The sequence below is a fragment of the Microcebus murinus genome, chromosome 2, assembly GCF_040939455.1.
Source record: "Microcebus murinus isolate Inina chromosome 2, M.murinus_Inina_mat1.0, whole genome shotgun sequence".
Taxonomy (NCBI): Eukaryota; Metazoa; Chordata; class Mammalia; order Primates; family Cheirogaleidae; genus Microcebus; species Microcebus murinus.
Window position 1 is genome coordinate 5,416,971 of NC_134105.1, and position 15,580 is coordinate 5,432,550.

General features: G+C 43.7%; 1 protein-coding gene across 4 annotated transcripts in view; it reads left to right on the forward strand.

Annotated features, from left to right (window-relative positions):
* UBE4B (ubiquitination factor E4B) overlaps window positions 1–12,527 on the forward strand; it is a 121,724-nt gene extending 109,197 nt beyond the window's left edge. For all 4 annotated transcript variants that reach the window (XM_075993883.1, XM_075993875.1, XM_075993886.1 and 1 more), the window contains 5 exons: window positions 1,098–1,232; window positions 3,555–3,746; window positions 9,889–10,063; window positions 10,679–10,825; window positions 11,163–12,527. In XM_075993883.1, coding sequence (XP_075849998.1) covers window positions 1,098–1,232; window positions 3,555–3,746; window positions 9,889–10,063; window positions 10,679–10,825; window positions 11,163–11,224 — 711 coding nt within the window. In that variant the 3' untranslated portion in view covers window positions 11,225–12,527. The remainder of the gene's footprint in view (window positions 1–1,097; window positions 1,233–3,554; window positions 3,747–9,888; window positions 10,064–10,678; window positions 10,826–11,162) is intronic.
* Window positions 12,528–15,580: the final 3,053 nt, after the last annotated feature.

Consider the following 15,580-nt stretch of genomic DNA (forward strand, 5'->3'; position numbering starts at 1 on the left):
AACGCCTGGGCTCAAGCGATCCTCCCACCTTAGCCTCCCAAGTAGCTGGGACTATACTGGGACTACAGATATGAGCCACCACACCCAGCTCTTTTATTATTATTATTTTTTTTTTTTGATACGGGATCTCACTATGTTGCTCAGTCTGGTCTTGAACTCCTGGCCTCAAGTACTCCTCTCACCTCAGCCTCTCAAAATGCTGGGATTATTGGTGTGAGCCAGTGTGCCCAGCCAGTAGGCTCATTCTTGACCAGGAAGCAACCATGGTCACCAGGCAGGCCACCCAGTATCCCTGCACAACCTCCCCCAAGTACAGACTGCAGCAGCAAGAGAGCAGTCACTGGGCAGCTTCAGCTATTCAGCTATGTCCCCCTTCCCCAACAAGGAAAGGTCTCCGGCCAGGTGTGGGAACTTAAGTCTTTGCTGGTGGATCTATATTTTATCCATTTCTGAGCCTTTAGTGCTCCACCTGATTTTACCCGTGAGTCAAAACAGCTTTCACTGTGTCCTCGCCTAGCCCAAGGCAGAATTGAGGGAGGGGGATGGTGCCAGAGGCAGGCATGATGACATTTGTAAGGGGTGACAGCCTGACAGTGGGGAAAGACAAAATGCAAAAAGCTTAGCAACCAACTTGGTGTTGGAGCAAAGCTGATAGGCCTCAGTGCACGGCACAAAGCACCCCATGGTTTTAAAGCAGTGATGATTAAGCAAGAGTTGTTATTAAGGGAAATGAACTAACCTTTAGCATTAGTGCCAGTGTGTGTCAGGTGCTATGTTAGATTCACTTACTTCATCCCACATGGAAGTCGACAGTGACTTCTTTTATCATTGAGGAAACTGAGGCTCGTTAGAATTAAATAATGCACCAAGGTCACCTGACTCAAAGTCCTTACACATTCTTGATGCTAAAAGGCATAAGCTCCAGTTATCTGGAAAACTTGCTGATGCTGGTTGTTGTATCACTCCGTAAGTATGCTGGCTCCGTCACACGCTTTTCCTGCTACGAGCTGACTGTGTTTTTCCCTCGCGCTTGGCGTGCGGGGAGCTGGTGACAACTGCAGAAATTCATTTGGCGTCTGTTGGATGTTGTTGCCTAGGATCAGCAGCAGGCCCGCCAGTCTCAGCTTGCTCAGGACGAGCGCGTCTCCCGCTCTTATCTGGCCCTGGCGACAGAAACCGTGGACATGTTCCACATCCTCACCAAGCAGGTCCAGAAGCCGTTCCTCAGGCCCGTGAGTACAGACCCCGCGGTGCTTGTTTCATCTGTTGACTTCCACATTCAGACTCTGTCGCTTACCCTTCATACAGTTGTTGAAATCCTGGAAATTTTAGTGTCACAGTGACTGGTACGTGAAATTGTTACTGATTTTATTCCCAGTTATCGTAATAGAGATGCACAATACTCTGTTGAGAGATGAAGTGAAAATGTCTAATGTCACCACATAGTCCGTGAAGGGTCACTTCCAAGATGACTTCATTCACTTTTTGCTTAGACAGTACATTGGATTATTCGTGTTGAAATTATGACATATTGTTACCATTATGGATTCCCATATTTTAGTTATAGGAAAAGTATACAATAACATCAGTTGGGAATTGAAATATATTAAGTAGGATAATTAATAAGCTGTGAGAGCTTTGGTTCTCTTAGATATAGCTTTGTTAGAGTCAAGAAGCCAGAGGCTAATGAGAGCCACAGTTAGGGCTTATCAAAGGTCATCAGAATGTTTGGTCTTGACATGATTGCTAAGACCTGGGTCCTGTTTCTGAAAGTGAAACTGAGCAGCAGAACTGAAGATCTCTGCTCTGCTCCTGCCACCTGCCCGGGCTGGAGAAGCTTTATGGCCAGGAAAAGGGTAGCGAGGAAGGGTAGGACAGGGACAGGGTAGCGAGGTACCCTGTCATGGCCAGGACAGGGTAGTGAGGAAGGCAAGGGAGGGACCTGAGACTGGTAGTTATTTGCCTACGTGGAGACAAGTTTATTTTACAATAGAATATAATTTTACTACGTATTTCCTCCAATTTTCTGTATTCCCCCTTACCTGCATCACGTGATATGTGTGTCACCTCCAGCTGGGGCATTATTGCCACACCCTGGGCTGTGTGCAGCTCAAGGAGTGAGGCCCTTTCTGTCCTTCCCTTCCCATCTCTCATATAAGCAGACCACAGCTCAGATGTTTGCTTCCCTTAAAGGTTCACAAAATGGAATTACTTTGAACTTTCTATGTAAAGGCCAGATAGTAAATATTAATAGTTTAAAGGCATCATGGACCAATGGTCTCTTTTACAACTATTCAGCTTTACTGTTGACGTTTGAAAGCAGTCACAGACAATATGTAAACAAATGGGCATAGCTGTACTTCAGTAAAGGTTTATTTACAGAAAGAGGCGTTGGGCTGGAATTGGCCCACAGGTAATATTTTGCTGATTTCCCGCTCTAACTCAACTCTTATTTTATGTTCAATGACTCCAGTGGTGACCCTGTTTGATTGTTAGAAGATAGATTAAACTATCATACAGCCTACTTTAGTTCTAAATTCTTCAATTTATAATAGAAACTGTCGAAAGCTAAGCCTAGTATTTTCATGTCAATTAAAATTTTTAAGTCCTACTCATAGACCCGAGCCATCTATACACTGTGACCCTGTTCTTTTACCCCCAGTCTTATGGCAGTGCCTGCTTTGATGTTTCTATGCTATTTTCGCCTTCTTTACTGGCTAGCTCAAAACTCTCCTAGTTAAAAAAAGAACTACCTATTCTGTCATACCCTTATCACTCCTTGATATCACAGCTTCTCAACAATTAAATACAGGAGTACTTTGCTTTATGCAAAAGCAGATAGTTTAATATTTTAATATTCTCTAGTCTGAGCCAGATTTTTCTAATTCAGGTTTGCTTAAGGCCACAGATGCCGAACTATAGTGCGTACTGTGTCATCTTATGGGGTTATTGCATGTTATTTTGTCATTGTTTTCTAGGAGTTTCATTCAAGTTTACATTGGCTCACTGGCTAGATTTTAAACTAAATCAAGACATAAATTTTATCTTCTTCTTTTGCATTTCTTTACTCTGTATCTGATAAATAAGAATGACACATGCTGTCTGAACTGTCAGGGACTTTTGAAATTTATGGAAAAACAGTGCATGAAGCAATGGTTAGAGAAGCAGACTGAGAAACTTTTGTGACTCAGATGATGGTGGAATTTGAATAATCCTCTCTTGTACCATTCCAGTGAATTTGGAATGATACTTGTTTTTTTTTAATTAAAAGCATAAATTTAAAGAAAAGGTTGGCCTTATGTTGGTATTTATAAACACATACTCCATCACACTGCAACATTCCATTAAACATTAGAATTACCAGATCAGAAATGGGGAAGAAAGAAAAGTGTGAATACACTGTTGTCTTCCATCAGCGTCTGATGCACAGCACATGTAAGAGATTCTTTAAAGATTAATCCAGCCAATTCCTGTTCTCCCACTGAAGTGGGAGTTTTGGTCCTTTTCACTTGTCTCCACAGCATGAATTGTCCTATTATCCTGTGATTTCCTAGGAACTTGGACCCCGATTGGCTGCAATGCTGAATTTTAATCTTCAGCAACTCTGTGGCCCCAAGTGCCGTGACCTGAAAGTTGAAAACCCTGAGAAATACGGCTTTGAACCAAAGAAGCTGTTGGACCAACTGACGGATATTTACTTGCAGCTGGACTGTGCTCGGTTTGCTAAAGCCATTGCTGACGACCAGGTCAGTGCCGTGGAGCAAGGCCCTTTCTGGGCAAGGCTGGGGTTCAGGCTGCTGAACTGGGCCATTTGCCTTCACCTCTCTGTGGATTTACTGGCAGACAATGTGCAATTACATATCCATCCATCCCTGGACTGTCCCTACGTGAAATGAAGGAAAATGATGACACTTTTCAAATTGTGATTTGAGAATTTTTTAGTATGTAATTGGAAATAGTGACCACGGGGGGGGGGGGGAACTTGTCTGGGGTAAAGAAAGATGAATTGGTTGTTTTCCTTTGAGTGTTAAGAGCAGATTAGGCTCCTGGTCATTGAGTTCTTACCTCATCTTGCCAAGGGCCTTACTCGACAAATCCATTACATTCCTCAAAGAGCCCAATTTTCTCGGGAGTCCAAACCTTCTTCCCCAGTCTCCTGCTTGGTGCTATTATTGTCGTGGTCTTCCAGGGTTAAGGCCTCGTTATCTGTACACTCTTCTCTCTCCTTTATTCTATGTAACCCTGTGAGCAGATTGTTTCACCTGCTCATTTCCACAGCGACCAAGTTAGTCCAAGCTTCCTTTGCCCAGTCTCCGGGTGATTTTCTAATAATCTCATAAAGGGCTTCCCCCTCTGTGGGCGTCTGTTCTGCATCATCCTCAGCCTCGTAATGGCCAGTATTCATTAGCTGTATACCATCTTGCAACGCTTTTCATATTTTCACTAATTTATTCCTCCCAAAATCTTATGATGTAGGTTCTATTAAATTCCTCATTTTGAAATGAGGAAACTGAGGCAGAGAGAAGATACATAACTTTCTCAAGGTCTCAGAGTTAGTTTGAGATAGAGGCAAGATTTATGTCCAGACAGTCTGGCCCTGAGCCCATATTTTCAACCTCTCTGATGTCCATTTGAAATGCCCAGAAGGTGCCATGTTTGTTTCTGTGTCTCCGTCACACAGAGACAATAAATTGTTCACACTATTTATCCAAATATTATTCATGTTTCAGGTTAAACATCATTAGGTTAAGCATCATTCTAGAAGGTTCTTTACCCATATGTCATCTAAAGGAATAATGTTAAAATAGAATTATAGGTGCTTTTTTTGATGACAGCTTTGAGCTAAAATTCACATATGTAGGTGCTTTTTGATTTAAGCAAGAGAAGAGTAACAAAAGTGCCTGCAGTGGGAAATAAATACATACAGTCATGTGTAACATGACAGCATTTCTGTCACCGACAGACCACACATATGATGATGGTGGTTATAATGCTGTATTTTTACTGCACCTTTCCTATGTGTAGTTATGTTTCAGTACACAGGTACTCGCCACTGTATTACAGTTTCCCACTGCGGTCAGCACAGTGATGTGCTGTGCAGGTGTGTAGCCCGGAAGCCATAGCCTGGGTGTGTAAGTGCACACTCTGATGTTCACACAACCACGAAATCTCGGAAGGATGCATTTCTCAGAGCGACGCCTGGCTAGAGGAGTTTTTCCATAAAAAGTAGTGTGGCAAATGAGGGGGTTAGGAAATTGTAGTTATTCTGGGGAGATGTTAAAATATCTACTGTTTTTCTAGCCTACAACTATATAATACTGCACATACTTAGAAGTGGAAGATAAACGGAAGTCTGTAGTGAGAGAAGGAAAGCGGAAGCGCTTGCTTACTTACCTACGCTCAAGATGGAGTCACACAGCCAGTGTCGCCAGGGAGCTCCCATCCTCACCGTGAGGGACACGGGAGTTGTTTGGCATGCTCCCCCCTCTCCCCAGGGGTCTCACTGTGGCTGCCACAAGCAGTTAACATAACACAGATACAGTCTGCAGTGTGGATGAACACAGCACTCCCAGCGAGAAGCGAGCACTGAGCAGGTGACAAAGGAGTGCGTCAAGCTGCCTTTGCTTGGTGACCAACAAAACATTCCACTGCCTGGCAATGCCTATGGATTGTGATGGTGGCACCTGGCTAGAGTGCAGCTTCTGCACAGTGGCACACAGGTCTCCTTGAACACCTGAACAGCCCTATTCTTCCAGACTCAGGAAGCAAACGCACGTGTCAGTGACACACGGAGAGAAAAGCACATTTTAAGCAGGGATTTTACCTCCCATCACAGGGTGCTGTCTGTGCTGATCCTGGGGCATTTCCTGTGTCTGCTTGCTGCGAGCCGACCAGGGCCTGCCTGCTTGTTTTAGCAGAGGGTTCTGGCACAGCATGGCAAGTTGGAAGGCTAGAAAGCACCCAAGGAGAAGGCTTAGAATTTTGTTTTCTCCTTTGGAGGCAGGATCTTAGTTTGCTTTGGATTGGTGTGTCTTGTTTTCCTGGGAAGACAAAGGAAGAAAAAGGTGACAACTTTTCAAGGAAGGAAACTGAGAGGTTTCTCTCCCTATATACCAAGAGAGGCCTGAAGACAAGTTTCCAGAGGTTGACAAAAAGGTGCCCGGATGAAGAGCCACTGAGCTTGACACTCAGAAACTGAGGGGACAGTCCTCCTGTCAGAGGAATGAACCACAGAGTTGGTCCCAGGAGCCAAGAACCCAGGATGGGCGATCCTGGAGTGATTCAGGTGGCGCTGATGGCCACTGCACAGTTACAGGCAAATGCCAATGCCATGCGCAGATTTGCATATCTAGTATTCATGGAGCATTGTCTGTTAACACGATTTTCCATTAAAAAGAAGAAGAGCCCATCTGAAATCACACTTATCCCATGCAGTCTTTCCTGAGTTAATTACTCTTTCCTCTAACCTCCCATAATGTTGAGTCTGCATCTCACAAATTTAGTGCTTAATTTTCTTGTTTAACTTTTTCTTTCTTTCTTTTTTTTTTATTGAGGTGAAATTCAAATTCACATAACATAAAATTAACCATTTTATAGTGTACAATCTGATGGCATGTAGTACATTCACAGTGTTCTGCAACCACCACGTCTATCTAGTTCCAAAACATTTTTATCACCCCAAAAGGAAAACCCATATCCATAAAGCAGTTCCTGTCTCTGTCTCCCTTGCCCTATCCCCTGGAAACCACTAATCTGTTTTTTATGTCTGGCTTGTTTCACTCAGCATAGGGTTTTCAAGATTCATCCACGTGAGAACATATCAGTACTCATTCCTTTTTATGGCTGAGTAATATTTCATTGTATGGATTTACTACAGTTTATTCATCCATTCATCCATTGATGGGCATTTGGGTTGTTTTTGCCTTTTGGCTATTGTGACAAATGCTGCTATGAACCTTCATGTAAAAGTATTTGTTTGAGCACCTGTTTTTATTTCTTTTGCATATATACTTAGGAGAGTAGACTTGCTGGCTCATATGATAATTCCATGTTTAATTTTTTGAGGGACCATCAAAATGTTTCCTACAGCTTCTGCACCACTTGACATTCCCACCCACGATGTACAGGGCTTCAGATTTCTTCACACCCTCACCAACACTTGTTAATTTTGTGTTTGTTTCTTAAATAGTCATCCCAGGGGGAGTGAAGTGGTATTTCACTGTGGTTGTGATTTACTTTTCCCTAGTGACAAATACTGTTGAACATCTTTTCATGTGCTTGCTGGCTGTTTGTATATTTTCTTGAGGGAAATGTCTATTCAAGTCTTTTGCCCATTTTTTCATTGTGTTACTCGTGGTTTGGTTGTTGAGGTGGAAGAGTTCTTTATATATTCTGCATGCTAGATGATATCAGATAATATGAATATCATTTGCAGATATTTTTTCATGTTTAATTTTGTAACCACTGTAAGAATCCTAGAGGTCAAAAATAACATCTATGCTGCCTCTCTGATTTTTATCACACCAAACTTGCAGAAGCAGCCGAGTAATATGTGTTTGGTTGATTTACTGATGCCACTACTCTCGGAGACTGAATGCCATATCCACTTATTATAAGTACTTTCTGTGTGTATATGTGGAGATAGTTTTTCTCTGTTGCCCGAGCTAAAGTGCAGAGGCATCATCATAGATTACTGCAACCTCAAACTCCTGGGCTCAAGTAGTAATACTCCTGCCTCCCCAGTAGCTGGGACTTACAGGTGTGTGCCACCACACCTGGGTAATTTTTCTGAGTTTTTTTGAGATGAGGTCTCACTATGTTACCCAGGATGGTCTTGAACTCCTGGCCTCAAGCAATCTTCCCACCACCTCTGGCCTCCCAAACTGCTGGGATTATAGGCGTGAGCCACTGTGTTGGGCTTAATTTCTAATAATGCTCACTGCATTGATGTATCTTAGATGCCGACTTATAAGCAAGCACAAGTCAGGTGGTTAAAAATTCATCCTCTTTTGAGAAATAGAGTGGTTGATGTTTTAAGAGAATAACAAATGGTCTTAGAAATACCTACTTGTTGCAAAGGGAAGTTCATGGCAAAATAGTCTCAATAGTGTTTATAGCAGCACCCACCCCAGCCTGTAGCAAGTCCCTGTGCATTTTTGCCCTTCCTACGTTTGACTATAATCTTTTGGCCAGTTATCCTCTGGCTTTACCTGGCTCATAGCAAGTAGCCATTGAATAAAGTATTTGTAGAATTAATATAGTAATTTAGCTTTAGAAAACCATAACTGAGGTATTCTGAAGATAAGCTTTAGGATTCTTGTCAGGCCCAGCCACCCTACTGCCACCTCACCTGTCCTCTCTCTCTCAGGTGCATGGCTGATGAGGGCCGTGGGTGTGTGTGTGGAGAGAAGAATCGAGCATGTGCACTTATTTAGAAACTGAAGTTGAAAAAAGAAAGATGAAAGGTTGGGGAATTTCAATCCAGTGCTCTAAAAGAGCACAAATACTGAGACGAATTCATGCCGTAGATGTTGGTGTGAATCTGCAGATAGAAGCGATAGGTCGCGCTGTTCAGAGCAGAAGCTGGAAAGGAGAGCAGTAGTGTGCTCCCAGGTCCCCCAGCAGTGCAGCTCCTAAGGTCAAGGGCAGAAGTTCTTCAGGCCGAGGCGAGTGCTGGAGAAGCAGGTGCTGTGCCCCCCCCCCCCCAAGAACTGGACAGAGTGAGCTGGCGCTGGAGGGAGGGCATGCTGCGGGGTCCTGGTCAGCACAGGCCAGCTGCCCCCCCAGTCCTGGCCCGTGTCACCCTTGCTGATTGCAGATTCGCAGTCCTCCGGGTTAGAGGAGAGACGGGCAGACCCCCACCTCTCTCCACACTAGGGCTGGGATCATAACAAACCCTGCAACGCTTGCCTGTGGAACAATGGAACTTACTTTGGGTCCAAGTACTTTGGTGTCACCGGATATGATAAGAGATTGTGGTCCTGTCATAGAGTCTCAGTCATTCCTCTCTTCTGTTTGTGTCATTGTCTCTAAATCAACAAGTGGTCAGTGCTTTTTCCGTAAATGTTTTGCCATAAATGCAAAATGTGATGTATGTTGATGTTTTATAGTAGCATTGGTTACATGAATTAGGCACCTGCGAGCTAGGCATTACTACGTCCATTTCACATCCACAGAAACTGGGGCTGGGAAGAGTTAGGGATTTGCTTAAGACTATCGAGCTGGTAGTTGGTAGAGCCAGAAGTCAAGTCCAGATTTGTCTGGGTTCATGGTGGGCACTTGTCCTCTAATCCACCCCTCCTCCTCTCAGGCACAGGCCCATTCATGGTTTATCGGGGTGGTCTGATGTCAGTGGAGCCCTGACATTGGATAGTGCTGAACTAAGTGATCTTAAGGAAGGATTGGTAACGAATAGGAGAAAGCTCTTTTGAGTATGAACAATATTGGCCTGTTTTTACCGTGTTTACCTCTCTGGAAGAGAGCTGAATTTTCCACCTCCTCTCGGGGCACAGTGCCCTGCAAAGACTAGGATAGACTAGATTTCCTCTTCTTTTTAATGTTTAAACTTTAAAAGAAATGCAAGCTAGCTGTAAAAATTCAACAAACCCCATTTGCCTCGATCCTGTAGCCTTCCCCGGAAGCAATGACATCGTACACTTGGGCACATGTGATTCTAGTGTTTATGCATTTATAAGTATAAAAAGTACATAGTTTTGTGTGGTTATAAATGCATAAAGACTGGAATACATAAAATATGTAATTATGTATCATTTTAGGGCTTTTTGAGGGGAAAAAATCCACAATGGATCATTCTTGGGATATTTTCTGCAGCTTGCTTTTTCTGCCTAAAAGGTATTCATGTCTCGTGTTGCCCTTCCTTCTTTGCAGAGATCCTACAGCAAGGAATTGTTCGAAGAAGTTATTTCAAAGATGCGGAAGGCAGGGATCAAATCCACGATAGCTATAGAAAAGTTTAAACTTCTCGCGGAGAAGGTAGAGGAGATAGTGGCCAAGAACGCACGCGCAGAAATCGACTACAGCGACGCTCCGGATGAGTTCAGAGGCCAGTGGACCAGCTTTTGTTCATGCTGAATTCTTTGATTGAATTTGAACATGTAACATTAAAAGAGGATTTCCTATTCTTTTAACTTTTTAATAATGTGCTGTAGTTGCTTTTTGAGGCACTTTATCTTAAATTACGTTTGCCTATTTTTAGCTCATATTGTAAATTAAAAGGAAAAAAAGCCTCCTTAACCTGATTTCAAACCACTTAACAACCCTGAAGATTTTCAAGGCAGAGTTGCCTTTGTAAGTGAGGATTCACGTTTTCAAAGAATTCTGAGAAGTCCCAAGACAAAGGGCTGGCTGTCTTCACTGCAGAGCCCCAGGGGCCTACTGCTGGGCTGTCCCTGGGTCTTTTTTCTCTGTTCCCTCCTCCCAGCAGTAGCTGACAAAAGGGGACTTTCCCTCTACAAAAGGCAGTGTGTGTGCCTTTATCCGAGGCTGGTTTCCTTCTAAACCTGGGGATCTAGCAGGGGCGTTTGATTGCCATTCCCTTGGATGTATTTTTCCCTGGTAGGAGGGGCTGTGTTTTGTTTTCTTTCTTTTTTTTTTTTCCTTTTCTTTCAGTTTTAGTCTTTATTATTAGGTCATAGTTTGCTTTGTTTTGTGTCTGCAGACCCTCTGATGGACACCCTGATGACCGACCCGGTGCGGCTACCCTCCGGCACCATCATGGACCGCTCCATCATTCTGCGCCACTTGCTCAACTCCCCCACAGACCCCTTCAACCGACAGACGCTGACAGAGAACATGCTGGAACCAGGTAGAGGAGGGCACGGCGTGAGTTGCGGTGCTGACATCAGCACCCAGAGGCAGAGCCAAAATCGTGCGTCAGAAATTAATCAAAAGGGGAAAGTTACCAAATCCAGAAACTACCTAGTTTATGACACTCTTTATGGGAAAGACACAGAATGCTCTCTGCCCTTTCTCACTGCAGCCATCTAGTCCTTCCTTTCCATGTCTCCCATCTTCTGCAGTCCTCAGCTCGGGGAGGGGATGAATGGCCTTTTCTTCCCACTTACACAGAACTACAAGCGTCACGTCTCAGGAAGAGCCCTCCCCTCTGGGGCATTAACCCCCCTGTCTTTTTCCTTTCTCAGTGCCAGAACTAAAAGAACAGATTCAAGCATGGATGCGAGAGAAGCAGAACAGCGAGCATTAAGCCGTCCCTTCGCCCACCCTCTGCCAGAAACAGCCAAGGCCAGCGAGGCGGGCAGCGGCAGCGGCAGTGCTGAAACTGCTGTGCAGACATTGGAGGCCAAATGTGGCAGACTACCCCCGAGCCCACCCAGAGCGACCAAACGCTAGAGAGCCGAAAGGACGCCACGAGAAGAGGAGCCCGATCCCTGTACATATATTTAAGTGACAAACATGGTCAAAAGCTTGAGGGACAAGCTTTATAGTTGCTTGTGTAATAAAGCACGTCCTTCATATGTCACCATTTGGGGCTTTTGCAGCAGAAATCTTTTAGTGACGGCCAGTGGGTCTGGGCAGCATCCCTTCATCTTTTTTTTTTTTTTTTTAAATCCAGTATCCGTTGATTTGATTGTGATTAGAGAACTTTGGACATTTTGCTGCTAAAGAATCTTTTCCCCCTGTCTCCCTTCCTGACCCTACTTGCACTGCTGTGGATTTTTTTAAAGACAAGCAAAAACAAAAATAAACTCCTTTCCCCAGCCCTCCAAACATATATTCTGTGAGATAACTGTGCCTGCTACAAAGTGTTAATCCTGGGATCGTATTTTTATATCATATTCACATATTTGTTTTTTTAATTGGTGTTAGATGACATGATTAATAAAAAAGGCAAGATATTTTCAGAATTTGAATTTCAGTTTTTTTTTTTTTTCTTTTGAAATGTCCCTTTCAAATTTTTTTATTCTAAACAAAGCGAATGAAGCGAATCCTGTTGCTCTGGTCCTTATCATAAGCCCTGTTAGGAATCCAAGGAACAGTTGCAACAAAGGAGGGGTTTAGGTGTATCAGGACTTACATGACTTAGGGTTTTTTTGGGGGAGAGATGAGGGTTGGTTTTTTTAATGCTATGTGACAGTTTAAAACCTTTACAGTTATCATATAAGGGTAAATAAATTCCTCCACCCTTGAGTGTGTGAGTTTGAGGCAGGGTCATTTGTACAATGTGTCCTTTGGGGTTTGGCCTTACCAAAGCAAAAGAGGGTGCGAGGAATGTGGCAGTGTGTCTGCTTGTTTAAACACACACAGACAGACACAGCCACGCACGCAAGCGCCAGACTTTTTGTATTACTGCTCCCTACTTAACATACTTGAATTCTTGAATTTCCCTTGGGGTAAAAAAGGATTTGAAACCATAAAGTGTTTTGAAGAAATTAAGTCTACAAAAACATTCTTTTTTCTTTTCCTTTTTTTCCCCCCTCCACAGACAATGTCCTCTGTTCAATTCCTAACGCAAACTACAATAAATGGTGATACACATTCAGAAGGAATCTTCTTTGAGTCTCTTATTTTTTGTTGGAAAAAGAAAGGGGGGGTGGTGGATGGGTAGGTAAAAAAGAGGCGAAGGAGTTTGCATGTGGTGAATTATCTTTTCCTGGAGCCAATTAGGAGTTGCTATTTTTAAAATAAAACTTTCGCATTTGTGTCAGCCTTGACGCTACATTTGGTTCTCATTTCACCGTTGCTGGTTTGAGGGGGCTGAGCTTTGTAAACATCTTCAGTCTCCTGTCTGTCTCAATGGTTAGGCCACCTCGAATATCTTTTCCCCAGAATTTAAGATTCCCACTCAGGTCCAGCCCATTTCATTGGCATTTTCTTAGATGCTCCAGTGTAGAAAGCTGTTTCTTCCGGCTCCTATGATAATAGTAACAATGAGGCCGGGCGCCTATGATAATAGTAACAATGAGGCGGGGCGCGGTGGCTCACGCCTGTAATCCTAGCTCTCTGGGAGGCCGAGGCAGGCGGATCGTTTGAGTTCAGGAGTTCGAAACCAACCTGAGCAAGAGCGAGACCCCATCTCTGCTATAAATAGAAAGAAATTAATTGGCCAACTAATATATATACAAAAAAATTAGCCGGGCATGGTGGCGCATGCCTGTAGTCCCAGCTACTAGGGAGGCTGAGGCAGTAGGATCGCTGAGCCCAGGAGATTGAGGTTGCTGTGAGCCAGGCTGACGCCACGGCACTCACTCTAGCCTGGGCAAGAAAGTGAGACTCTGTCTCAAAAAAAAAAAAAATAGTAACAATGATAATAAATAATACACTGACATAGCATTTCCTGTGTGCCAGGCACTGTGCAAGGGCATTGACGTTGATGATTTTGTCCTCTAGGAAGACTGTGCTATTAGCTCTGTTTTCTGTTTGTTTGTTTAAAGAAAGTGTGTGCTGTGGAGAAGCTAGGTAACTTGACCAGTGTCACCTGGCCAGTTAGTATAGGAGCAGGTGTCTGGGCTCCAGAGCCCATGCCCTTAGCCTCTATGTCTACTTCTCTTGAGGATATTTGAACTAATATATATATATATATATATATATTTTAGACTATAAATGAGCAAAAATAAATCCAACCATGATGGCTTGCGCCTATAGTCCAAGCTTCTTGGGAGGTTGAGGCAGGAAGATCCCTTGAGCCCAGGAGTTCAAGGCTGCAGTGAACTATGATCATGCCACTGTACTCCAGCCTGAGCGACAGAACGAGATCTCGTCTCTAAAATAAATATGCAAAAGAACAACGTGAAAAATTACCCATAATCCCACCGTGCAGATAATTTTGCTAGTTTGCTTTTTACAAAACTTACATATACACCTATGAAATGATGATGTTCACAGGCATCTTGCCTGATGTTTATTCATCTCACAAGTGTGTATTGCTTTCTCCTCTCCGCTCAGATTATAAATTCTTAGGAGGCACAGATCCTGTCATATTTGATTCTCCCAGGAACCCCCCCATGAATGTAATAAGATGCTGCTTTATACCCCCATGTGCTCTTGTCATTTTCAATATTCAGAATTCAGAGGCTTCAGGGACCTTCTGCCAGGCAGGGCAAGATGCAGCCACTCCCTTGCCTGTACCGTCTCTAGGGGGAAGATCTTTTGGATTTCTCCTTTTAGAGTCTTAAGGTTGATGTGTTTGCCTTTCAGTCTGTTAATTATGGATATTAAAATACTTCCCAAAATATTTTAAATGTAGGTCTTGGCTGAAAGGAAGATTGTCAAATAAGAAGGAGAATCTGAGAATCAGATCAGCAGAAGAGAAATGATGCTTGAGAGAAAGACGATGAAAATAACATTCATTTTGTGACTCACTATTGTGTGGGTTTTTAAAAGGAGTTGATAGGCTGGATATCTTTTGAAAAATAGCTGAGCACATTAGTTTATTCACTGTTCTTAACTGTTGGGTTTGGTACATAAAAAGAATTCGGCTGAGTGTGGTGACTCACACCTGTAATCCTAGCACTTTGGGAGGCTGAGGCAGGAAGATCACTTGAGCCTAGGAGTTGGAGGTTGCAGTGAGCTATGATGATGCCGCTGCACTCTAGCTGGAGTGACAGGGAGACCCTGTCTCAAAAAAGCAAAACAAAAAAAATAGAATTTCATGGTTTTTCCAGGGCGCTAAAGTTGACGTAAATAGGCCCTATCTGACTAGTTAAGTTTTTTTTTTTTTTTTTTTGGTTTTTGAGACAGAGTCTCGCTTGTTGCCCAGGCTAGAGTGAGTGCCGTGGCGTCAGCCTAGCTCACAGCAACCTCAAACTCCTGGGCTCAAGCAATCCTACTGCCTCAGCCTCCCGAGTAGCTGGGACTACAGGCACGCGCCACCATGCCCGGCTGATTTTTATATTATATATATTAGTTGGCCAATTAATTTCTTTCTATTTTTATAGTAGAGACAGGGTCTCACTCAGGCTGGTTTTGAACTCCTGACCTTGAGCAATCCGCCCGCCTCGGCCTCCCAGAGTGCTAGGATTACAAGCGTGAGCCACCTCGCCCGGCCTGACTAGTTAAGTTTTTGATTGAAGGAAACATCCACACTAGCCTGTGAGGTTGAGATTGGTGTCGACTAGCGCTGGGCTGAACGGAAGTGGTCCTGGGTTGGTAATAATAGTTTGCATTCCATGAGTATATTCTATGTGCACGCCACTCTTACATGTGTGAATTCATGTAATCCTCAACAAGCATGGGAAGGAGATGGTGCAGTTAAGCTGGCGAGTGAATCCAGGCCATCTGGGCTTCGGAGCCTGATCTCTTCACCGCTCCTGCTGTATGGCAGTTTTCCAGAATGGTCCACGTCCAGAATAGTTCAGAATGCCCAAGGAGAAGCGGCATAGCTTTGAAAGGGACTTTGGCCCGGGCTCAGCTCTAGACTTAACCCTCGTTTTAAATGGTTAGATGACTTTGATCTCACAGCTTTCATTCATTACCACTCACCCTTGCCCCCAAATCCTCATCGCCAGTCCAGGCCTCTCTCCCGTACTGCACACACTGGACATCGCAGATGACCTCAGGTCTAACGTATCCAAATCTGAATTCCTTATACATCCCCCAAACC